The 26,909-nt window shown below is 38.3% G+C and overlaps 2 protein-coding genes and 1 long non-coding RNA gene across 4 annotated transcripts in view; all 3 read left to right on the top strand.

Annotated features, from left to right (window-relative positions):
- LOC139936676 (uncharacterized) overlaps nt 1-26,909 on the top strand; it is a 66,223-nt gene that overhangs the window by 20,584 nt on the left and 18,730 nt on the right. The gene's annotated exons all lie outside the window — the stretch shown is intronic.
- On the top strand, nt 920-23,721 carry LOC139936719 (uncharacterized). The gene is made up of 3 exons (XM_071931605.1): nt 920-1,099; nt 21,749-21,817; nt 22,077-23,721. Exons 1-3 carry the CDS (start codon nt 920-922, stop codon nt 23,712-23,714), a joined length of 1,887 nt encoding a protein of 628 aa, XP_071787706.1. The 3' UTR covers nt 23,715-23,721.
- Nucleotides 23,725-25,006, top strand: LOC139936673 (uncharacterized). Its single transcript, XM_071931541.1, has one exon. The coding sequence runs from the start codon at nt 24,182-24,184 to the stop codon at nt 24,704-24,706; it is 525 nt and encodes a 174-aa protein (XP_071787642.1). The 5' UTR covers nt 23,725-24,181; the 3' UTR covers nt 24,707-25,006.

Here is a 26,909-nt window from a genome sequence, read left to right as displayed (position 1 = left end):
ACAACGTGATGGATAAAGTTAACCTGGTCATGTCTTTGGTCATGTCGTGGACACGATCATCATTATTAAATATTAATAATAGTACTTTCACCCTCTGGTTTTTTTTTTTTTTTTTTTCCTTTTTCATAACAACCAGACTATGGTGTTATCACCAATTAACTTGGCTGCAGTTCTTCATAACGGCCCCTACATAGACTCATGTTGTTTCACCAATAAACTTGGCCGATGGTACAACTTGTTCGTTTGTGAGCGCCCGGCCCTCTACCCAGACGTTGGCGTTATCACCAATTAACTTGGCTGTAGTTCTTCATAACGGCCTCTACATAGACTCTTGTTGTTTCACCAATTAACTTGGCCGATGGTACAACTTGTTCGTTTGTGAGCGCCCTCTACCAAGACGTTGGCGTTATCACCAATTTACTTGGCTGTAGTTCTTCATAAGGGTCCCTACCCAGACTCATGTTGTTTCACCAATTAACTTGACCGATGGTACGTCTTGTTCGTTCGTGAGCGCCCTCTACTCAGACGTTGGCGTTATCACCAATTAACTTGACTGCAGTTCTTCATAACGGCCCCCACCCAGATGTGTGTTTTGTCGCCAATAAACTTGGCTGAAGTTAATCGCCCCCCTCCCAGACATGAGTATTCATCGACCACTTGACTTATGGTCAAACCTTTGTTGACAAGTCTCTACGTGTTTATAATCCCCATCTCAAACTCGTCCAGATATTGTCCTCAGGATTACAAAACGGAACATGTCTATTCTTGTCAAAGGTACCTTTTAACTTTCCCTTTGTCACGGTATTGTCAAGGGGTACATTCTATGAAATTGTAAGGTATATAAACCTGCGCAGCCATGAGCAGTCATCCACAACTGCCTTGAGTGTGTTCATCTTCAGTTTGAACTGTTTTCTGCAAGATGTCTGCCTATAACTTTGAGACGTCCCTGTTTCATTGTCCGAGTCCTACACCCAGTCAGCTAGTCCAAATCATCCGTATGGAGGAAGCAGCCCATGCAGCAGGGACATCATCAGACTCCGACCCTATGATTGTTCCCAAGACACCTCCGCATCTACAAGGACGAGCTGCGACGGATGCGGTAAGAAACTGTTACCTGTTGCATTATATTTCCATACCGTCATTTAAAAAATATGCATTTTGATCTTTCATGATGTCCCTGCTGTATTTACAGCTATATTGATAGTACACAATCATGATTATTTTATTACTCTATCGACATACTATTAATTATGTTAGCTAGGCCTACTTTGCTTCACGCAAATTACCTTTTGCATTTTATTTCCATACCGTCAATTTAAAAATATACATTTTGATCTTTCATAATATCATTGCTGTATTCACAGCTATATCGATAGTGAACATGATTATTTTACCACTCTATCGACATACTTCTAATTGTGTTTGTTACTTTCCGTGACGCGTAGTTTAAACTTTTACCCTTTGCAATATATTTCCATACCGTTATTTTACAAATATACATGTACACATGATTATTTTACCACTCTATCGACATGCTATTAATTATGTTAGCTAGGCCTACTTTGCTTCACGCGTATTACCCTTTGCAATATATTTCCATACCATCAATTTAAAAATATACATTTTGGTCTTTCATAATGTCATTGCTGTATTCACAGCTATATCGATAGTACTCATGATTAGTTTACCATTCTATCGTCATACTATTAATTGTGTTTGTTACTTTGCGTAACGCGTAGTTTAAACTTTTACCCTTTGCAATATTTTTCCATACCGTTATTTTAAAAATATACATGTACACATGATTATTTTACCACTCTATCGACATGCTATTAATTGTGTTTGTTACTTTGCGTGACGCGTAGTTTAAACTTTTACCCTTTGCAATATATTTCCATACCGTCAATTTAAAAATATACATTTCTATCTTTTATAATGTCATTGTTGTTGCAGCTATATCGATAGTGAACATGATTATTTTACCACTCTATCGACATGCTATTAATTGTGTTTGTTACTTTGCATGACGCGTAGTTTCAACTTTTACCCTGTGCAATATTTTTCCATACCGTTATTTTAAAAATATACATGTACACATGATTATTTTACCACTCTATCGACATGCTATTAATTGTGTTTGTTACTTTGCGTGACGCGTAGTTTAAACTTTTACCCTTTGCAATATATTTCCATACCGTCAATTTAAAAATATACATTTCTATCTTTTATAATGTCATTGTTGTTGCAGCTATATCGATAGTGAACATGATTATTTTACCACTCTATCGACATGCTATTAATTGTGTTTGTTACTTTGCGTGACGCGTAGTTTAAACTTTTACCCTTTGCAATATTTTTCCATACCGTTATTTTAAAAATATACATGTACACATGATTATTTTACCACTCTATCGACATGCTATTAATTGTGTTTGTTACTTTGCGTGATGCGTAGTTTAAACTTTTACCCTTTGCAATATATTTCCATACCGTCAATTTAAAAATATACATTTCTATCTTTTATAATGTCATTGTTGTTGCAGCTATATCGATAGTGAACGTGATTATTTTACCACCCTATCGACATGCTATTAATTGTGTTTGTTACTTTCCGTGACGCGTAGTTTAAACTTTTACCCTTTGCAATATATTTCCATACCGTTATTTTACAAATATACATGTACACATGATTATTTTACCACTCTATCGACATGCTATTAATTATGTTAGCTAGGCCTACTTTGCTTCACGCGTATTACCCTTTGCAATATATTTCCATACCATCAATTTAAAAATATACATTTTGGTCTTTCATAATGTCATTGCTGTATTCACAGCTATATCGATAGTACTCATGATTAGTTTACCATTCTATCGTCATACTATTAATTGTGTTTGTTACTTTGCGTAACGCGTAGTTTAAACTTTTACCCTTTGCAATATTTTTCCATACCGTTATTTTAAAAATATACATGTACACTTGATTATTTTACCACTCTATCGACATGATATTAATTAGATGTTCCGATCCAGTCGGAACAGCTATTGTTTTCGTCGAGATTTTTATTATTTTTAGCTGTTCCGATCCAGTCGGAACAGCTATTGTTTTCGTCGAGATTTTTATTATTTAGCTGTTCCGATCCAGTCGGAACAGCTATTGTTTTCGTCGAGATTTTTATTATTTTTATTATTATTATTATTATTATTATTATTAGCTGTTCCGACCTACCGTCGGAACAGGTTTTGTTTTCGTCTAGATTTTTATTGTTTTTATTATTATTCTTTGTTTCCGCCTAAAATCCCATTGCATTTGTACACGTTTTTTGTTTATTCCTAATCTCCCTTACCACAAGGTCAACAGAGTTAAATCATACATCAAATTGAAGCTTAGAACTTAAGCTAAATTCTAAATGTCACAGATGTTAAAATTCTTAATTAATTAACCACGTGACCCTCATTTGCATATTTAATTGGGAAATCTTTGTAGCACCATATCTCAAGAAGTTCACGGCAAATTTTTACCCTGTTTGTTGGTATAGACTCCTTGGGGATTGGAGATTAATTTTGAAAAACCGTGACCTCAAGTTGACCTCTACTTCCGGGTAAACCGGAAGTGGGACTATATCTCAAGTACTATACAACCGATTTTCAAACTTTTTCTCAGTTTGAGACCCCTTGGGCATTAAAAATCAATTTTGAAAAACCGTGACCTCAAGTTGACCTCTACTTCCGGGTCAACCGGAAGTGGGACCATATCTCAAGAAGTACACGGCCGATTTTTAGACTGTTTGTAATTAGAGACTCGTTGGGGATTGAAGATTAATTTGGAAAAACCGTGACCTCAAGTTGACCTCTACTTCCGGGTTAACCGGAAGTGGGACTATATCTCAAGTACTATACAACCGATTTTCAAACCTTTTGCAGTTTTAGACCCCTTAGGCGTTAAAGATAAACTTTGAAAACCTTGACCTCAAGTTGACCTCTACTTCCGGGTCAACCGGAAGTGGAACTATATCTCAAGTACTATACAACCGATTTTCAAACTTTTTTTCTGTTTTAAACCCATTAGGCATTAAAGATGAACTTTGAAAACTTGTAACCTCAAGTTGACCTCTACTTCCTGGTTAACCGGAAGTGGGACCATATCTCAAGAAGTACACGGCATATTTTTAGACTGTTTGTAGTTATAGACTCCTAGGGGATTGGAGATAAGTTGCAAAAAACTTTACCTCAAATTGACCTCTACTTCCGGGTCAACCGGAAGTGGGACCATATCTCAAGAAGTACACGGCCAATTTTTAGACTTGTTGTAGTTATATACTCCTTTGGGATTGGAGATACATTTTTGAAACACCGTTACCTTAAGTTGACCTCTACTTCCGGGTCAACCCAAAGTGTGGCAATATCGATTTTCAAATTTTTTTCAGTTAGAGACTCCTTGGGCATTGAATAATAGCCTTAGGTTACCATAACCCCATGTCGACCTCTTCTTCCGGGTCAACCGGAAGTGGCACCATAACTCAAGACACTATTCAGCATTTTCGTCCTTTTTCAGTAATAGACTCCTTGGTCATTTTAGCACATAATCCAAGAAAAAGAACACGGAACAGCTGTGTGTTTGTTCACAAACACCTAATGTCTAGTTATTCTTTGTTTCCGCCTCAAACCCCATAGCGTTTGTACAGCGTTTTTGTTTAGGCCCCTACTCCTAAAGTATTAGGATAAAATAGTTAAATCATATATCAAATTGAAGCTTAGAGCCTAAGCTTTATTCTAATACAAAAGTGTAAAAATTCTTCATTAATTAACCACGTGGTCTTCATTTGAATTTTTAATTTGTAAACTTGATGCAGTCACTTTCATGTTATTGCAAAGTATTCTCTTTGGTAAATGCCGTACAGTATGTACCTATCATGAGTTGTGACTTCTTGAGATGAGTCTACGCGTTTGAACATAACTGGATGCAGTCGCTTCCATGTTATTGTTAAACGATCTCTGTGGTAAATGCGATTCCGTATGTACCTATCATGAGTTGTGGCTTCTTGAGAGGAGTCTACTCAAGTCTCTTTTTCTTGTTTTTCTACATACGTTCTGGACCACAGCGCAGTGTCTGTTTCTTGACTTCCTAACCGAGTTCTGGACGTACACAAAGGCATAGGGTTTTCGTTTAGCGAACGTGCGTATATAGATAGGGGTACGTTTTTGACGACGACGACATACCATGGTGTCCACAGAATTACACTAAACTTAAAACAGTTTGAAGATAATGATAGTTGAAAGCTTCCCTTAAAATATTACTTGCTGTGGTGTTGTAGTTTTTGAGAAATTAGTGAAAAAAAACTGTCAAAACGTATGACTGGGACCGAGTTGGTTTGGGACCGAGTTGACCGGGTTCGTTTTTGAGAAATGAGTGAAAAAACTGTCAACGTATGACTGGGACCGAGTTAGTTTGGGACCGAGTTGACCGGGTTCGTTTCAGGCGACGAGCGTGGACGACAAAAATAGAACGCCTGGGATTTGGAATCTTTTACGGGTGAAGTCGGGGACCATAACCGTAAACTAGTTCAAGTATTTCGCTTTCTTTTCGGAAATTATACCACGACATACAAAAACTCTTTGGCAGGAATACAAAAGCAGCGATTTTATTATTCTGACGTTTCTCTTGTGGTTGAGTGGGTCACTTGTATAGAGCTGCTTATAATAATTAGGCAAAACATTTTGCTTTATAAAAATGCAGAAATTGAGCAGAATAGTGGCTAAATGTTATAGAGCTACTTATTATAATCAATAGGCAAATTATTTTGCTTTAAAAAATTGCAGATGAGCAGAATACCTTGAATCACAACTTGTACTTGTATTTGCTGTGTTTAGCTGCTTTTTGTGTTTAAAAAGCTTTAGTGTAGTTTGGTCTTGGGCCATTGCAATGGCTAAGAATCGCAGCGCTTATGTAATCATGGAATTGTGCTTACGCTAAGCGTATTTAACAGCTTAGCAAGGAATGCATTCTTGAGTGTCACAGTTCCCAATAAAAAAACGCTACATTGACTAATTGTGCTCAACTCCTGCAAAACTTTCGCTGCGAAAACAACAGTGACTTAAAAATTTGATTTGCATTCGCAGGATAATACCCGTGGTTTACTTACGTGCAAAAGTAGGCCGGGGCGACTAGTGTGCTTTAGTGTTAAAGTCGCGACTACAAATTATTGTTTGAGTCACGACTACAAATTATTATTTGAGTCGCGACTACTACTTTTCTCTACTCTGTTATAATCGTGCTCAAACGTTGACCCGACTACCTGTCTGGTGAAACACTTAGTTGTGTTGCTTCTTACTATTCGCAACATATAATATAACGTGCGCTTGCAACACTTTGCGGCACAAGTCTTGAGAATCCGTAATTTATCTCGACAAGTGTCGTAGTTGGGTTTAAGGTGCGACTAGTCCAGTTAGTAAATTTCACTAGTCACCCAGGCCTATCATGATGGGAACTTGCTTATTAAGGTTTTATCGCGAATCGCAAAATTTCAAGAGAGGGCACTGTTGAACCCACACAAAGGTATAGGAGTTGCGAGCGCGAGTCGTAGAAACTGGTAGATACCGCCCCATATTCCTTCCCAAAATGCATTGCGGTTCTGAATCGCGATAAACCTTATGAAAAATCTTGTGCGAATGGGCCCAATGTAGTGCTGTGCTCTGGAAGCAAAGATTTAGTGCTTAGAAGAAGCAGTGAATTCTGCGCTTACGTCAAGCGAAATACACTGCTTAGCAGGGATTTCTTTTGTTTGTGTGCTTCCAAGCTCGCACATTTTATTCCGCGCATGCACATTTAGCAGAAAATGGTGATCGTAGGTGCAGAGTTTGGTGGTTACGAGTTCAGTAAAACCCACTCGAACTAGATCAAACATCAAACCACCAACCAAATACAAGGATTTTATCATTAAGTAGTTTGTCACATGGCAATGTACTCTAAAGATACTGGCATGAACTCAAGAAACCAACCAAATCAAACAATCCTGAGTCAAATGCAAGTTTTTACATTATTCAACTAGGGACCACTCATCTTATATACCGCCCTCTATTGACAGTGAAAATCCTTGCAGCACCATATCTCAAGAAGTGCAGGACCAATTTTTACACTGTCTGTAGTGAACACTCCTTGGGGCATGGACATTAATTTTGAAAAACTGTGACCTCAAGTTGACCTCTACTTCCGGGCTAACCGTAAGTGGGACCATATCTCAAGAGTTACACAACCGATTTAAAAAAAATTCTTCAGTTATAGACTCCTTAGGTCTTAAAACTTGTTGGGAAAAACCGTGACCTCATTTTGACCTCTCCTTCAGTGTCAACTGGAAGTGGGACCATATCTCAAGTACCATTGAACCGATTTTCAAACTTTTTTCAGTTTAAGACCCCTTGGGCATCGGAGATTAGCCTTAGGTTACCGTGACCCCATGTCGACCTCTACTTTCGGGTCAACCGGAAGTGGCACCATAACTCAAGACACTATTCAACTATTTTTTTAAGAGTGATTACCTAACCCTAACCCTAGGACGCATCGATTCAGCAGGGTGCGGGCGCCACTTGACGGAAAACATTGTGGCGCCCAGCGAATCAACGATCATTATAGTATAGAGGAGAAATAATTTTCTCCTGAACCACATAAAATAGTTGGGTTTGTGCTGTCTCTTATATACCGAGACCAGTCTCGAGACGAAGAACACTGCCAAACAGGAAACTCTCAAAGTAACATAAATGATGTATCCTGCTGATGAGGGAATGTCATAGATTAATGATCTCAAGAACTACACAACCGATTTTTAATTTCTTTACAATTGTAGACCCATCGAGCACGAAAGATTGAACTTTGGTTACCGTGACCCAAATTGACCTTTACCTCCTGGTCAACCGGAAGTGGGACCATATCTCAAGAACTAAGCAACCAATTTTCAATTTCTTTTCATTTATAGCCCCTTTCAGCATTGAAGATTGAACTCTCATTACCGTGACCCCATGTTGAACTTTATTTCTGGGTCAACCGGAAGTGGGACCATACCTCAAGCACAACACAACCGATTTTTCCATTTAGTTCCAGTTTAAGACCCATTGATCATTAAAGATTAAACTTGGATGACCATGACCCAAGTTGACCTTTACATCCGGGTCAACCGGAAGTGGAACCATATCTTAAGAACTGCACAACCAATGTTCAAGTTCTTTTCAGTTATATACCCTTTGAACCCTAAAGATTGAACTTGGATTACCTTTACCTCAAATTGACCTTTACTTCCGGGTCAACCGGAAGTGGGACCATATCTCAAGAACCATGCAACCGATCATCAGTTTCTTTTCAATTAAAGACCCCTTGAACATTGAAAATTAAAAACGGAACAGCTGTGTGTTTGTTCACAAACACTAGATGTCTAGTTTTATTATTATTATTATTATTATTATTATTATTATTCTTTGTTTCCGCCTAAAACCCCATAGCGTTTGTACGGCGTTTTTGTTTAGGCCACTACTCCTAAAGTATTAAGATAAAATAGTTAAATCATATATCAAATTGAAGCTTAGAACCTAAGCTTTACTCTCATAAAAAAGTGTAACAATTCTTCATTAATTAACCACGTGGTCTTCATTTGAATTTTTAATTTGTAAACTTGATGCAGTCACTTTCATGTTATTGTGAAATATTCTCTTTGGTAATACAACACAGTATGTACCTCTATGAGTTGTTGACTTCTCGAGAGGAGTCTATACTATTTTGTTTCCTACCCGCGTTCTGGACACATTACTCTGTACACGCACAACGTACGGAGGTTTGCGATTTTCGTTAGAACGTGCGTTAAATTTGTCCTTGTTTTTCTAACCGCGTTCTGGACCAATTACTCTGTGCATGGGTTTTCGTTAAAACGAACGTGCGTAATCAGATAGGGGTTTTTAACGACATCGACGTCGTCGTCAAAAAACACTAAAGGCATCTAATACTACATTTCAACCATACTTATTAGTTATATTAATACTTAACAGTTCATATTTAGTGACAATTGTCGCAAAATCATGAAACGAGAATTATTCACCGAATCATAATCCCCTCTGTTGATGCACACATGTAAAAACCCACCATTTTTGCATCGTGCCCTTCTAGCCTAGTGGTCATCAGTCGCGACTACACACCAAAGAGTTGCGAGTTCGAATCTCCGTCCGATATCAATTTTTTTTTTTATCCCCCAAAACTAAAAATATATTTCTTTTTGTAATATTTAAGTTTGATTCTTATCTCTATATCGATAGTGTTGCCTTTTCTTTTTCTCAATTGTAAGCCCAACATAACCTGTGTGCATGCATGACATGATATGATGTTTAAAAACACAGTAAGCGAAAAATGGTGATCATAAGCGCAGAGTTTGGTGGTTAAGAGGTATGTGAAAACAACTTGTACTAGATCAAACATCAAACCACCGACCAATTTTTTTTTTTTAATTTGAATTAATTAACCACGTGACCCATATTTGCATATTTAATTGGGAACTCTTTGTAGCACCATATCTCAAGAATTACACGGCCGTTTAACAGACTGCTTGTAGATATAGACTCCTTGGGGATTGGAGTAACTGATTCTAATAAGAGATGTTTCAGTCCATTAAAATCAATCAAAGTACGTCTATAATTAACGATTAATTAAAAATCTTGGCATCACGGGTACAACGTAGTACCTCATAAACTGGATGCAGTCACATTCAACATATTGCAATAGCTTACAACGGTTAATGCAATACAAAATTGAGATTTTGCACAAGGCATTGGATTGGGGTAAGTTGCATACCATCGTGTACCTTATGAAATTTATTAGTACGAAAAATACAATTTTAAGACTGTGACGTCATCACTGGTTAATTTATGCTAATTAGAAGCTTTAATGAGTTTTTCTTTGCAGCACTATATCTCAAGAAGTGTACGGCCGATTTCAAAGTTTTTTTCAGTATTAGACTCATTAGTCATAGGAGAATTGCCTCGGGAATCCGCGACCATATCTGAAGAGTTACACAACCGATTTAATTTTTTTCTTTATTTATAGATTCCCAAGGCATTAAATTTTGTTGGGGAAAATCCGTGACCCCATTTTGACCTCTTCTTTTGGGTCAACCGGAAGTGGGACCATTTCTCAAGAACAACACAACCGATTTTCAACTTTTTTTAGTTATAAACTACTTAGGCATTAAATTAACTTTGAAAACTAAGACCCCCATGTTGACCTTTATTTCTGGGTCAACCAGAAGTTGGACCTTATCTCAAAAACAACCCAACCGATTTTCAGACTTTTTTCAGTTATGGGCTCCTTTGGCATTGGACAATCGCATCGGGTAGGTATGACCCCATGTTGACCTTTATTTCCGGGTCAACCGGAAGTGGGACCTTATCTCAAGAACTGCACAACCAATGTTAAAGTTCTTTTCAGTTATAGACCCTTTGAGCTCTAAAGATTGAAATTGGATTACCTTGACCCCAAATTGACCTTTACTTCCGGGCCAACCGGAAGTTGGACCATATCTCAAGAACCATGCAACCAATCTTCAGTTTCTATTCAATTATAGACCCCTTGAACATTGAAAATTAAAAACGGAACAGCTCTGTGTTTGTTCACAAACACTTGATGTCTAGTTATTATTATTATTATTATTATTATTCTTTGTTTCCGCCTAAAACCCCATTGTGTTTGTACGGCGTTTTTGTTTAGGCCCCTACTCCTAAAGTATTAGGATAAAATAGTTAAATCATATATCAAATTGAAGCTTAGAGCCTAAGGTTTACTCTAATAAAAAAGTGTAAAAATTCTTCATTAATTAACCACGTGGTCTTCATTTGAATTTTTAATTTGTAAACTTGATGCAGTCACTTTCATGTTATTGTGAAATATTCTCTTTGGTAAATGCCATACAGTATGTACCTATCATGAGTTGTGACTTCTTGAGATGAGTCTACGCGTTTGAACATAACTGGATGCAGTCACTTCCATGTTATTGTTAAACATTCTCTATGGTAAATGCAATTCAGTATGTACCTATCATGAGTTGTGACTTCTTGAGAGGAGTCTACTCAAGTTTCTTTTTCTTGTTTTTCTACATACGTTCTGGACCACAGCGCAGTGTCTGCTTCTTCGTTTCCTAACCGAGTTCTGGACGTACACAAAGGCATAGGGTTTTCGTTTAGCGAACGTGCGTATATAAATAGGGGTACGTTTTTGACGACGACGACATACCATGGTGTCTACAGAATTACACTAAACTTAAACAGTTTGAAGATAATGATAGTTGAAAGCTTCCATTAAAATATTTCTTGGTGTGGTGTTGTAGTTTTTGAGAAATTAGTGGAAAAAAACCTGTCAACGTATGACTGGGACCGAGTTGGTTTGGGACCGAGTTGCCCGGGTTCGTTTTTGAGAAATGAGTGAAAAAACTGTCAACGTATGACTGGGACCGAGTTAGTTTGGGACCGAGTTGACCGGGTTCGTTTCAGGCGACGAGCGTGGACGACAAAAATAGAACGCCTGGGATTTGGAATCTTTTACGGGTGAAGTCGGGGACCATAACCCTAAACTAATTCAAGTATTTCGCTTTCTTTTCGGAAATTATACCACGACATACAAAAACTCTTTGGCAGGAATTCAAAAGCAGCGATTTTATTATTCTGACGTTTCTCTTGTGGTTGAGTGGGTCACTTGTATAGAGCTGCTTATAATAAATAGGCAAAACATTTTGCTTTATAAAAATGCAGAAATTGAGCAGAATAGTGGCTAAATGTTATAGAGCTACTTATTATAATCAATAGGCAAATTATTTTGCTTTAAAAAAATTGCAGATGAGCAGAATACCTTGAATCACAACTTGTACTTGTATTTGCTGTGTTTAGCTGCTTTTTGTGTTTAAAAAGCTTTAGTGTAGTTTGGTCCTGGGCCAATGGCTTTTAAGGGAAAGAATCGCAGCGCTTACGTAATCATGGAATTGTGCTTACGCTAAGCGTATTTAACAGCTTAGCAAGGAATGCGTTCTTGAGCGTCACAGTTCCCAATAAAAAAATGCTACAGTTGACTAATTGTGCTCAACTCCTGCAAAACTTTCTCTGCGAAAACAACAGTGACTTGAAAATTAGATTTTGCATTCGCAGGATAATACCCGTGGTTTACTTACGTGCAAAAGTAGGCCGGGGCGACTAGTGTGCTTTAGTGTTATAGTCGCGACTACAAATTATTGTTTGAGTCACGACTACAAATTATTATTTGAGTCGCGACTACTATTTTTCTCTACTCTGTTATAATCGTGCTCAAACGTTGACCCGACTACCTGTCTGGTGAAACACTTAGTTGTGTTGCTTCTTACTATTCGCAACATATAATATAACGTGCGCTTGCAACACTTTGCGGCACAAGTCTTGAGAATCCGTAATTTATCTCGACAAGTGTCGTAGTTGGGTTTGAGGTGCGACTAGTCCAGTTAGTAAATTTCACTAGTCACCCAGGCCTATCATGATGGGAACTTGCTTATTAAGGTTTTATCGCGAATCGCAAAATTTTAAGAGAGGGCGCTGTTGAACCCACACAAAGGTATAGGTGTTGCGAGCGCGAGTCGTAGAAACTGGTAGAAACCGCCCCATATTCCTTCCCAAAATGCATTGCGGTTCTGAATCGCGATAAACCTTCTGAAAAATCTTGTGCGAATGGGCCCAATGTAGTGCTCTGCTCAAGAAGCAAAGATTCAGTGCTTAGAAGAAGCTGTGAATTCTGCGCTTACGTCAAGCGAAATACACTGCTTAGCAGGGATTTCTTTTGTTTGTGTGCTTCCAAGCTCGCACATTTTATTCCGCGCATGCACATTTAGCAGAAAATGGTGATCGTAGGTGCAGAGTTTGGTGGTTACGAGTTCAGTAAAATCCACTCGAACTAGATCAAACATCAAACCACCAACCAAATACAAGGATTTTATCATTAAGTAGTTTGTCACATGGCAATGTACTCTAAAGATACTGGCATGAACTCAAGAAACCAACCAAATCAAACAATCCTGAGTCAAATGCAAGTTTTTACATTATTCAACTAGGGACCACTCATCTTATATACCGCCCTCTATTGACAGTGAAAATCCTTGCAGCACCATATCTCAAGAAGTGCAGGACCAATTTTTACACTGTCTGTAGTGAACACTCCTTGGGGCATGGACATTAATTTTGAAAAACTGTGACCTCAAGTTGACCTCTACTTCCGGGCTAACCGTAAGTGGGACCATATCTCAAGAGTTACACAACCGATTTAAAAAAAATTCTTCAGTTATAGACTCCTTAGGTCTTAAAACTTGTTGGGAAAAACCGTGACCTCATTTTGACCTCTCCTTCAGTGTCAACTGGAAGTGGGACCATATCTCAAGTACCATTGAACCGATTTTCAAACTTTTTACAGTTTAAGACCCCTTGGGCATCGGAGATTAGCCTTAGGTTACCGTGACCCCATGTCGACCTCTACTTTCGGGTCAACCGGAAGTGGCACCATAACTCAAGACACTATTCAACTATTTTTTTAAGAGTGATTACCTAACCCTAACCCTAGGACGCATCGATTCAGCAGGGTGCGGGCGCCACTTGACGGAAAACATTGTGGCGCCCAGCGAATCAACGATCATTATAGTATAGAGGAGAAATAATTTTCTCCTGAACCACATAAAATAGTTGGGTTTGTGCTGTCTCTTATATACCGAGACCAGTCTCGAGACGAAGAACACTGCCAAACAGGAAACTCTCAAAGTAACATAAATGATGTATCCTGCTGATGAGGGAATGTCATAGATTAATGATCTCAAGAACTACACAACCGATTTTTAATTTCTTTACAATTGTAGACCCATCGAGCACGAAAGATTGAACTTTGGTTACCGTGACCCAAATTGACCTTTACCTCCGGGTCAACCGGAAGTGGGACCATATCTCAAGAACTAAGCAACCAATTTTCAATTTCTTTTCATTTATAGACCCTTTCAGCATTGAAGATTGAACTCTCATTACCGTGACCCCATGTTGAACTTTATTTTTAGGGTCAACCGGAAGTGGGACCATACCTCAAGCACAACACAACCGATTTTTCCATTTAGTTCCAGTTTAAGACCCATTGATCATTAAAGATTAAACTTGGATGACCGTGACCCAAGTTGACCTTTACATCCGGGTCAACCGGAAGTGGAACCATATCTTAAGAACTGCACAACCACTGTTCAAGTTCTTTTCAGTTGTATACCCTTTGAACCCTAAAGATTGAACTTGGATTACCTTTACCTCAAATTGACCTTTACTTCCGGGTCAACCGGAAGTGGGACCATATCTCAAGAACAATGCAACCGATATTCAGTTTCTTTTCAACTATAGACCCCATGAACATTGAAAATTAAAAACGGAACAGCTGTGTGTTTGTTCACAAACACTTGAAGTCTAGTTGTGTTTGTTACTTTGCGTGACGCGTAGTTTAAACTTTTACCCTTTGCAATATATTTCCATACCGTCAATTTAAAAATATACATTTCTATCTTTTATAATGTCATTGTTGTTGCAGCTATATCGATAGTGAACATGATTATTTTACCACTCTATCGACATGCTATTAATTGTGTTTGTTACTTTGCGTGACGCGTAGTTTAAACTTTTACCCTTTGCAATATTTTTCCATACCGTTATTTTAAAAATATACATGTACACATGATTATTTTACCACTCTATCGACATGCTATTAATTGTGTTTGTTACTTTGCGTGATGCGTAGTTTAAACTTTTACCCTTTGCAATATATTTCCATACCGTCAATTTAAAAATATACATTTCTATCTTTTATAATGTCATTGTTGTTGCAGCTATATCGATAGTGAACGTGATTATTTTACCACCCTATCGACATGCTATTAATTGTGTTTGTTACTTTCCGTGACGCGTAGTTTAAACTTTTACCCTTTGCAATATATTTCCATACCGTTATTTTACAAATATACATGTACACATGATTATTTTACCACTCTATCGACATGCTATTAATTATGTTAGCTAGGCCTACTTTGCTTCACGCGTATTACCCTTTGCAATATATTTCCATACCATCAATTTAAAAATATACATTTTGGTCTTTCATAATGTCATTGCTGTATTCACAGCTATATCGATAGTACTCATGATTAGTTTACCATTCTATCGTCATACTATTAATTGTGTTTGTTACTTTGCGTAACGCGTAGTTTAAACTTTTACCCTTTGCAATATTTTTCCATACCGTTATTTTAAAAATATACATGTACACTTGATTATTTTACCACTCTATCGACATGATATTAATTAGATGTTCCGATCCAGTCGGAACAGCTATTGTTTTCGTCGAGATTTTTATTATTTTTAGCTGTTCCGATCCAGTCGGAACAGCTATTGTTTTCGTCGAGATTTTTATTATTTAGCTGTTCCGATCCAGTCGGAACAGCTATTGTTTTCGTCGAGATTTTTATTATTTTTATTATTATTATTATTATTATTATTATTAGCTGTTCCGACCTACCGTCGGAACAGGTTTTGTTTTCGTCTAGATTTTTATTGTTTTTATTATTATTCTTTGTTTCCGCCTAAAATCCCATTGCATTTGTACACGTTTTTTGTTTATTCCTAATCTCCCTTACCACAAGGTCAACAGAGTTAAATCATACATCAAATTGAAGCTTAGAACTTAAGCTAAATTCTAAATGTCACAGATGTTAAAATTCTTAATTAATTAACCACGTGACCCTCATTTGCATATTTAATTGGGAAATCTTTGTAGCACCATATCTCAAGAAGTTCACGGCAAATTTTTACCCTGTTTGTTGGTATAGACTCCTTGGGGATTGGAGATTAATTTTGAAAAACCGTGACCTCAAGTTGACCTCTACTTCCGGGTAAACCGGAAGTGGGACTATATCTCAAGTACTATACAACCGATTTTCAAACTTTTTCTCAGTTTGAGACCCCTTGGGCATTAAAAATCAATTTTGAAAAACCGTGACCTCAAGTTGACCTCTACTTCCGGGTCAACCGGAAGTGGGACCATATCTCAAGAAGTACACGGCCGATTTTTAGACTGTTTGTAATTAGAGACTCGTTGGGGATTGAAGATTAATTTGGAAAAACCGTGACCTCAAGTTGACCTCTACTTCCGGGTTAACCGGAAGTGGGACTATATCTCAAGTACTATACAACCGATTTTCAAACCTTTTGCAGTTTTAGACCCCTTAGGCGTTAAAGATAAACTTTGAAAACCTTGACCTCAAGTTGACCTCTACTTCCGGGTCAACCGGAAGTGGAACTATATCTCAAGTACTATACAACCGATTTTCAAACTTTTTTTCTGTTTTAAACCCATTAGGCATTAAAGATGAACTTTGAAAACTTGTAACCTCAAGTTGACCTCTACTTCCTGGTTAACCGGAAGTGGGACCATATCTCAAGAAGTACACGGCATATTTTTAGACTGTTTGTAGTTATAGACTCCTAGGGGATTGGAGATAAGTTGCAAAAAACTTTACCTCAAATTGACCTCTACTTCCGGGTCAACCGGAAGTGGGACCATATCTCAAGAAGTACACGGCCAATTTTTAGACTTGTTGTAGTTATATACTCCTTTGGGATTGGAGATACATTTTTGAAACACCGTTACCTTAAGTTGACCTCTACTTCCGGGTCAACCCAAAGTGTGGCAATATCGATTTTCAAATTTTTTTCAGTTAGAGACTCCTTGGGCATTGAATAATAGCCTTAGGTTACCATAACCCCATGTCGACCTCTTCTTCCGGGTCAACCGGAAGTGGCACCATAACTCAAGACACTATTCAGCATTTTCGTCCTTTTTCAGTAATAGACTCCTTGGTCATTTTAGCACATAATCCAAGAAAAAGAACACGGAACAGCTGTGTGTTTGTTCACAAACACCTAATGTCTAGTTATTCTTTGTTTCCGCCTCAAACCCCATAGCGTTTGTACAGCGTTTTTGTTTAGGCCCCTACTCCTAAAGTATTAGGATAAAATAGTTAAATCATATATCAAATTGAAGCTTAGAGCCTAAGCTTTATTCTAATACAAAAGTGTAAAAATTCTTCATTAATTAACCACGTGGTCTTCATTTGAATTTTTAATTTGTAAACTTGATGCAGTCACTTTCATGTTATTGCAAAGTATTCTCTTTGGTAAATGCCGTACAGTATGTACCTATCATGAGTTGTGACTTCTTGAGATGAGTCTACGCGTTTGAACATAACTGGATGCAGTCGCTTCCATGTTATTGTTAAACGATCTCTGTGGTAAATGCGATTCCGTATGTACCTATCATGAGTTGTGGCTTCTTGAGAGGAGTCTACTCAAGTCTCTTTTTCTTGTTTTTCTACATACGTTCTGGACCACAGCGCAGTGTCTGTTTCTTGACTTCCTAACCGAGTTCTGGACGTACACAAAGGCATAGGGTTTTCGTTTAGCGAACGTGCGTATATAGATAGGGGTACGTTTTTGACGACGACGACATACCATGGTGTCCACAGAATTACACTAAACTTAAAACAGTTTGAAGATAATGATAGTTGAAAGCTTCCCTTAAAATATTACTTGCTGTGGTGTTGTAGTTTTTGAGAAATTAGTGAAAAAAAACTGTCAAAACGTATGACTGGGACCGAGTTGGTTTGGGACCGAGTTGACCGGGTTCGTTTTTGAGAAATGAGTGAAAAAACTGTCAACGTATGACTGGGACCGAGTTAGTTTGGGACCGAGTTGACCGGGTTCGTTTCAGGCGACGAGCGTGGACGACAAAAATAGAACGCCTGGGATTTGGAATCTTTTACGGGTGAAGTCGGGGACCATAACCGTAAACTAGTTCAAGTATTTCGCTTTCTTTTCGGAAATTATACCACGACATACAAAAACTCTTTGGCAGGAATACAAAAGCAGCGATTTTATTATTCTGACGTTTCTCTTGTGGTTGAGTGGGTCACTTGTATAGAGCTGCTTATAATAATTAGGCAAAACATTTTGCTTTATAAAAATGCAGAAATTGAGCAGAATAGTGGCTAAATGTTATAGAGCTACTTATTATAATCAATAGGCAAATTATTTTGCTTTAAAAAATTGCAGATGAGCAGAATACCTTGAATCACAACTTGTACTTGTATTTGCTGTGTTTAGCTGCTTTTTGTGTTTAAAAAGCTTTAGTGTAGTTTGGTCTTGGGCCATTGCAATGGCTAAGAATCGCAGCGCTTATGTAATCATGGAATTGTGCTTACGCTAAGCGTATTTAACAGCTTAGCAAGGAATGCATTCTTGAGTGTCACAGTTCCCAATAAAAAAACGCTACATTGACTAATTGTGCTCAACTCCTGCAAAACTTTCGCTGCGAAAACAACAGTGACTTAAAAATTTGATTTGCATTCGCAGGATAATACCCGTGGTTTACTTACGTGCAAAAGTAGGCCGGGGCGACTAGTGTGCTTTAGTGTTAAAGTCGCGACTACAAATTATTGTTTGAGTCACGACTACAAATTATTATTTGAGTCGCGACTACTACTTTTCTCTACTCTGTTATAATCGTGCTCAAACGTTGACCCGACTACCTGTCTGGTGAAACACTTAGTTGTGTTGCTTCTTACTATTCGCAACATATAATATAACGTGCGCTTGCAACACTTTGCGGCACAAGTCTTGAGAATCCGTAATTTATCTCGACAAGTGTCGTAGTTGGGTTTAAGGTGCGACTAGTCCAGTTAGTAAATTTCACTAGTCACCCAGGCCTATCATGATGGGAACTTGCTTATTAAGGTTTTATCGCGAATCGCAAAATTTCAAGAGAGGGCACTGTTGAACCCACACAAAGGTATAGGAGTTGCGAGCGCGAGTCGTAGAAACTGGTAGATACCGCCCCATATTCCTTCCCAAAATGCATTGCGGTTCTGAATCGCGATAAACCTTATGAAAAATCTTGTGCGAATGGGCCCAATGTAGTGCTGTGCTCTGGAAGCAAAGATTTAGTGCTTAGAAGAAGCAGTGAATTCTGCGCTTACGTCAAGCGAAATACACTGCTTAGCAGGGATTTCTTTTGTTTGTGTGCTTCCAAGCTCGCACATTTTATTCCGCGCATGCACATTTAGCAGAAAATGGTGATCGTAGGTGCAGAGTTTGGTGGTTACGAGTTCAGTAAAACCCACTCGAACTAGATCAAACATCAAACCACCAACCAAATACAAGGATTTTATCATTAAGTAGTTTGTCACATGGCAATGTACTCTAAAGATACTGGCATGAACTCAAGAAACCAACCAAATCAAACAATCCTGAGTCAAATGCAAGTTTTTACATTATTCAACTAGGGACCACTCATCTTATATACCGCCCTCTATTGACAGTGAAAATCCTTGCAGCACCATATCTCAAGAAGTGCAGGACCAATTTTTACACTGTCTGTAGTGAACACTCCTTGGGGCATGGACATTAATTTTGAAAAACTGTGACCTCAAGTTGACCTCTACTTCCGGGCTAACCGTAAGTGGGACCATATCTCAAGAGTTACACAACCGATTTAAAAAAAATTCTTCAGTTATAGACTCCTTAGGTCTTAAAACTTGTTGGGAAAAACCGTGACCTCATTTTGACCTCTCCTTCAGTGTCAACTGGAAGTGGGACCATATCTCAAGTACCATTGAACCGATTTTCAAACTTTTTTCAGTTTAAGACCCCTTGGGCATCGGAGATTAGCCTTAGGTTACCGTGACCCCATGTCGACCTCTACTTTCGGGTCAACCGGAAGTGGCACCATAACTCAAGACACTATTCAACTATTTTTTTAAGAGTGATTACCTAACCCTAACCCTAGGACGCATCGATTCAGCAGGGTGCGGGCGCCACTTGACGGAAAACATTGTGGCGCCCAGCGAATCAACGATCATTATAGTATAGAGGAGAAATAATTTTCTCCTGAACCACATAAAATAGTTGGGTTTGTGCTGTCTCTTATATACCGAGACCAGTCTCGAGACGAAGAACACTGCCAAACAGGAAACTCTCAAAGTAACATAAATGATGTATCCTGCTGATGAGGGAATGTCATAGATTAATGATCTCAAGAACTACACAACCGATTTTTAATTTCTTTACAATTGTAGACCCATCGAGCACGAAAGATTGAACTTTGGTTACCGTGACCCAAATTGACCTTTACCTCCTGGTCAACCGGAAGTGGGACCATATCTCAAGAACTAAGCAACCAATTTTCAATTTCTTTTCATTTATAGCCCCTTTCAGCATTGAAGATTGAACTCTCATTACCGTGACCCCATGTTGAACTTTATTTCTGGGTCAACCGGAAGTGGGACCATACCTCAAGCACAACACAACCGATTTTTCCATTTAGTTCCAGTTTAAGACCCATTGATCATTAAAGATTAAACTTGGATGACCATGACCCAAGTTGACCTTTACATCCGGGTCAACCGGAAGTGGAACCATATCTTAAGAACTGCACAACCAATGTTCAAGTTCTTTTCAGTTATATACCCTTTGAACCCTAAAGATTGAACTTGGATTACCTTTACCTCAAATTGACCTTTACTTCCGGGTCAACCGGAAGTGGGACCATATCTCAAGAACCATGCAACCGATCATCAGTTTCTTTTCAATTAAAGACCCCATGAACATTGAAAATTAAAAACGGAACAGCTGTGTGTTTGTTCACAAACACTTGAAGTCTAGTTGTGTTTGTTACTTTGCGTGACGCGTAGTTTAAACTTTTACCCTTTGCAATATATTTCCATACCGTCAATTTAAAAATATACATTTCTATCTTTTATAATGTCATTGTTGTTGCAGCTATATCGATAGTGAACATGATTATTTTACCACTCTATCGACATGCTATTAATTGTGTTTGTTACTTTGCGTGACGCGTAGTTTAAACTTTTACCCTTTGCAATATTTTTCCATACCGTTATTTTAAAAATATACATGTACACATGATTATTTTACCACTCTATCGACATGCTATTAATTGTGTTTGTTACTTTGCGTGACGCGTAGTTTAAACTTTTACCCTTTGCAATATATTTCCATACCGTCAATTTAAAAATATACATTTCTATCTTTTATAATGTCATTGTTGTTGCAGCTATATCGATAGTGAACGTGATTATTTTACCACTCTATCGACATGCTATTAATTGTGTTTGTTACTTTGCGTGACGCGTAGTTTAAACTTTTACCCTTTGCAATATATTTCCATACCGTCATTTTAAAAATATGCATTTCGATATTTCATAATGTCATTGTTGTTGCAGCTATATCGATAGTGAACATAATTCTTGTATCATTCTATCGACATGCTATTAAATGTGTTAGTTAGGTCTACTTTGCTTGACGCGTAGTTTAAACTTTTTTTTCTTCTTTTTTTTCCGTTATATTTCCCTACCGGCGTAGTTTTATAGTTCAGTGCGATTTATTGATGTTTCATTTTAAATATACATTTCACCTTAAAACAACGATAAGTAACAGAAACCAGACATACACATTGGTATTTACGATTAGTTTAGTAAAAACATATGTTTTAACGTTTACAACCAATGGTAATATCTTTAACTCACTCACTGTGTGACGTTGGTCATTTATAACCTAATGTTATTGTACCTGATACCTCCGTATTGATGTCCTGTTTATTTTTTATTTATCTTTATTTTAGTATGTGAATGTGTGGTTACTTGATAACAACCGCGACCAAGAAGGATGTGACCCCTCTCAACTATCTATGGTGAGATATGGTTTATTACATTCTTGTACAATGTTGAGTTTTGCCGGAAGAAAAACAGAAGGAGATTTAAGGGAAAAAAAAAGAAAAGTTATCCATCAAATCCTGGTTGATTCGTGTGTACCTTGTTTGTGTATTTTATCTTAAAATGTACCTGATAAACTTATAATATTTTTTCTTCTTTCTATTCTGAATAGGATACTGGTGATGATACAGACGATGAGGTGGACGTCGTTCCCAACCCACCCGTCGTCGCTGAACCCGAAGACCAACCCATACCCACCATCCCGGTAGTTGTTTTGCCACAAAGAAGACCACTTTTTCGTGCAACAGTTGCTGCAAGAGCTTCACCAGAAAGGACAATTTGAAGCGACACAAGAAAAAAAGCCATACTACCACTTTTCAACTTAGCCCCGTAAAGCAATTTCAGTGTCGCACATGTGACAAAACCTTTAACCATAGAGACACTTTGAAGCGCCACTTGAAGGTTCACTCAAGACCAGCCAGTCAACAACCATCCACTTCTACCGCCACCACGCCATACAAACCATACCAATGCCCCATCTGTCCAAAGACTTTTACCCGTCGTGAGAATTTAAAACGACACTTGAAAACTTACCACCAACAAAGCGGTCGTGACGAGCGTGTAGAAAAACCGTCATTAAACAACCAGTCAGACGACGGTAATGGAGTCATCCCTTCGACATCCGACCAACAACCTGCTAATGAGATCCATCTCCCAGAACCATTGGAACACCCCGTCACGGATCAGCCACGAGTCCAGCCTCTTGAGGAGGATCCAGTCGAATTTCCAGATGCCCCCGAAGATATTGGTGATGAACTAAATTTAACAATTCGTAACCACTGGTCGTCGGTAAGGTCGCACTATCTAAGTGGTCGATCTTTACAAGATACCTATAATTTTCGGATGGTGCAGGGTGCCGAAGGGCTTAATCCAGGCGTAAATGAAGAGGCTGCAATCCAGATAGTTTTTGATAATTTACATTGTCGAGCCAAGGTTAACATTTCGTTTGGCTTAGTTCTTCGGCACTCGGTAACAGGTGAACTGAGGTACTTTCATTCATCCGTAAATAATGCTCGTTTCTTTGAAGTACCATTTTCGATTGGGTCGCAGGTGGATTTGGACCGTATGCTAGAAGAACTACGCCGGATAGATGTGGTGGAGTTTGGAAGACAGCAACGACCCGACACCAAATGGGTGGTAGAATCCATCACTAACATAATATTTGTTAACAAACTTACCCAGTTTCCAATAGGTGCAGCGGTCATCGAACTCCCTCCCTATGTTGCAAATAATAGGGGCTTGACCAAACTTGTCAGAAATCTACACAACGGTGCACCATACACGGACGAGCTTTGTTTTTTTAGATGTCTCGCATTATCCAGAAATGCCGACCCCAGTGCCATGGAACGCAACGCAAAACATTTAAGAGATGTATTTCGCCAGGCCACCGGGGACCCCAACGCAACAGGCGGAGTCACACTCGATGACTTGGGTACCTTAGAGCGGGTGTTTAGTGTTAATGTGATGGTATACTCTCTGGTCAGACACGAGGATGCCGTGGCGGATGATGCTGTGCCAACCATCTTTGCGCAATTGGTGAGACGATCCCGTCAATGGGAAACACAGAAAAAGGAAAACTTAAATTTGCGAAACTTCTTAAAGACAATCTGCCCCACACACTACGACCAAAAGAAAATGACTCAGCGTGAAATCCTGCATTTTATCGCTAAGGGATCGATGTTTAGGTTGGTTGAATGCGATTTACGTGTTCCTCCAACATTGAAAGGGGTGTTTGAAGAAATGACCCCGATCTTCAAAAATACATATATCAGCAAAAATGATATTGGTAACCATATGCGGGACTATGCAGAGTGAGAAGGTCTCGAGAAGACTCCTCGTAAGAGTTTGATAGGGAGTATGTTTGGGAAGAAAATTTTGTTGGCGACTCCTCTGCTCCAGTGGTATTTATCACATGGGATTGAAGTACAACACATCTACCAAGTAGTCCAATACAGACAAAATGATTGTTTTAAAAGTTTTGGGGAAGCAGTTAGTCATGCCAGGAGGGAGGGTGATAGGGACGTATCAAGTGCCATTTTGGCGGATACTATGAAACTCCTTGGAAACTCCGCTTACGGTAAAACCGTAACCAACCAAGAAAAGCATGTAAATGTTAAAGTATGCAACGACTCAGACGCCTCGCGTTGTATCAATGACTCTCACTTTCGAGCTTTGCATGTCGTTGGGGAAAATGTGAATGAGCTTGAGATAAAACGAACACTGAATTTAAACCTCCCCATTCAAATAGGTTTTTTTTCGTTTATCAGTACGCCAAGTTGAGAATGTTAGAATTTTATTTTGACTTTTTGACCAAATACATCCATCCGTCTGACTTTCAGATGTGCGAGATGGATACGGACTCTGCTTATCTCGCCATCTCGAAAGAACACTTAGATGACGTGATCAAACCAGAAAGAAAAACTGAATATATCCTTAATAAACACAAATGGTTTCCGAGGGAAGATACCCCTCAACATCACGCCTTTGACAAGAGAACCCCTGGACTTTTTAAGGTAGAGTGGGAAGGGGATGGAATCGTAGCCTTGTGTAGCAAAACTTACTTCTGTTTTGGTGAAAAAGACAAATCTAGCTGCAAAGGACTAAACAAATATACAAATGAAATAACCAAACAGAGATATTTGGATGTATTGGGGTCTCAGAGGGCAGGGGTTGGAACAAACCGTGGGTTTAGGGTGAGGAATGGTGACATGTATACATACAAACAAACCAAAGCTGCTTTTACATACCTGTACCCAAAACGCAAAGTTGCGAATGATGGCATAAGTACAACACATACCGGTTTGTAAAAGTAATCATACTCCCTCTTACACTGACAGTTTTGTTTTCTGTATAAGTAATTCAATGTGAATTTGTTAAATCTAACATTCCTACAAATTGAATTTGTTTACATATTATATTTTATAATTTGGTTTTGGTTTTGGTTTACCGGCTTTGTGTAAATATGGTGACAATATTATTATTATTATTATTGGCATGTACATCCTTGTACAATTTAAATTTTGTTGAAGTTATTTGCTGGTAAAGCTTTTACTATCACCGTGTTGAAAATACTTTCATTTGTTTTAAAGAAGCATCCTTGTAACATTCTAACTTCAGTTCATTGTTATTTTGTTGAATATTTATTTAAAGATTTTGTTAAAAGATTTAAAGATATGTATATATATATGTATGTAATTTTTTATTTTTTTTTTTTCTATAATCAAATCAGTTGTACATTTTCGATTATGTTTTAAGTTTATTATTTGGTTGAATAAAGAACAATAAATAACAAGAATAAGAACAAGAAACACCGAAGAACTTGTCAATTTGTTTCCTTGTGTTTTTGTCTGTTTATTATTTCATCTAAAGAACTTAATCATAGAATAACACTTGCATTTAATTATTTTAACTTAAAAGGTCTAGACTTTACTCAGTTCCATTCATTTACTCAAATGGACGTGTCACTACAACACCCCTTTACTTGTGTCATCTCTGGTCCGACGGGGTCGGGCAAGACTGTTTTTACCAAGCGACTGTTTACTTCTAAAAGTATCATAGACCCTCCTCCTGATAATATCATTTGGTGTTACGGGGAATATCAAGATGGTTATGACCATTTGGCTAGTCTGGTTCCTGAGATACGATTTGTGGAGGGGATTCCCGATGATCTACTTCAGTCACTGGATCGCACGCTAAGAAATGTTATTGTAATAGATGATCTTATGTCAGAATCAAGCAACAATAAAAGAGTCTCTGAACTGTTTACTGAGGGTAGTCATCACAGAAATCTTTCGGTTATTTTAATTTTACAAAATCTATTCTACCGGGGAAAGGAAATGCGAACAATAAGTCTAAACTCACATTACATGGTTCTGTTTAAAAATCCTAGAGATGCTTCACAAATCAATCATCTCGCTAAACAAATGTACCCAAATAAGTCCAAGTTTTTGGTAGAAGCTTATCGAGATGCTACCCTTAATCCATACGCGTACCTATTTATAGATCTTAAGCCGACAACTTCCGAAGAGATGCGTCTCCGAACTAATATATTTCCGGGTGAATTTCCAATCGTCTATGTTCCTAAAATATAAATAAGTGGTGGTTGGAGAGAAGTCATTCATTTGAAGATGACGAAGCGACTGCATAAGCACGCTCCCTTTCTCCACGCACTGGTCAAAGGTACACACAAACAACGTCATGGTATCATACAAGGAGCTAACAACGAATTTATAAAATGTATATGTGAGTGCGCCCTCAATGTCTTAAATGGTAACGTATCTTTGAAACCAGCTGACAAGAAGAAACTTAAAAAGTATAAACATCATCTCAGATCACTTACCAGTAGAAAAGTTAGCACCCAGAAGAAAAAGAAAACTCTCAGTCAAAAAGGTGGATTTCTCTGAGCTCTGCTTACGCCAGTGTTAAGTGCTTTAGGTGGACTTTTGTTTAAATAGTTAATAATTATGCAGCACGCAAAGAAAATGGTACTAGTCCCACAGGAGACTCTGACGAAACTTCAGTCAGCGAGGCATTTGGAACAGACACCTACGACCCGCGTGGTACACGGTATTGATGAAGACATGCGAAAACTACTTGAAAGACAAGACTTGACCGATGATCAGAAAATCAAGCTTTACCACCAGACACTTCAACGGTACATGGAATTAAATAGGAAGAGGATGGCTCCCTTGACGATGACTTTAAACACGGAGAACAATAACACGGACGCTCAAACCAAGCTGAAGAATGAGCTGACAACCAAGCCCACCGAAATCAAAGTTCCCTTGAATGAGGAACCAGAGAAAGAGGACTATGGACTACCCCGACTTTTCGCTGAGGCTTCCCATCTCCCCACCACTCCTGTAAGGAGAAGTAAACGCAAAAAGAGCGGCAGACCCAAACCTTCTAAGCCAAAGTGGACTCCATATTAAGACATGTATTTTTATTAGACATTCATTTTGTGAGTAGCGTTCATCATGGAGTGTTGTCCCCCAAAGTCAGATTGTGGAT

This window comes from Asterias amurensis, chromosome 4 (assembly GCF_032118995.1).
Source record: "Asterias amurensis chromosome 4, ASM3211899v1".
NCBI classification, from domain to species: domain Eukaryota; kingdom Metazoa; phylum Echinodermata; class Asteroidea; order Forcipulatida; family Asteriidae; genus Asterias; species Asterias amurensis.
This window is presented reverse-complemented; position numbering and strand designations above follow the sequence as displayed.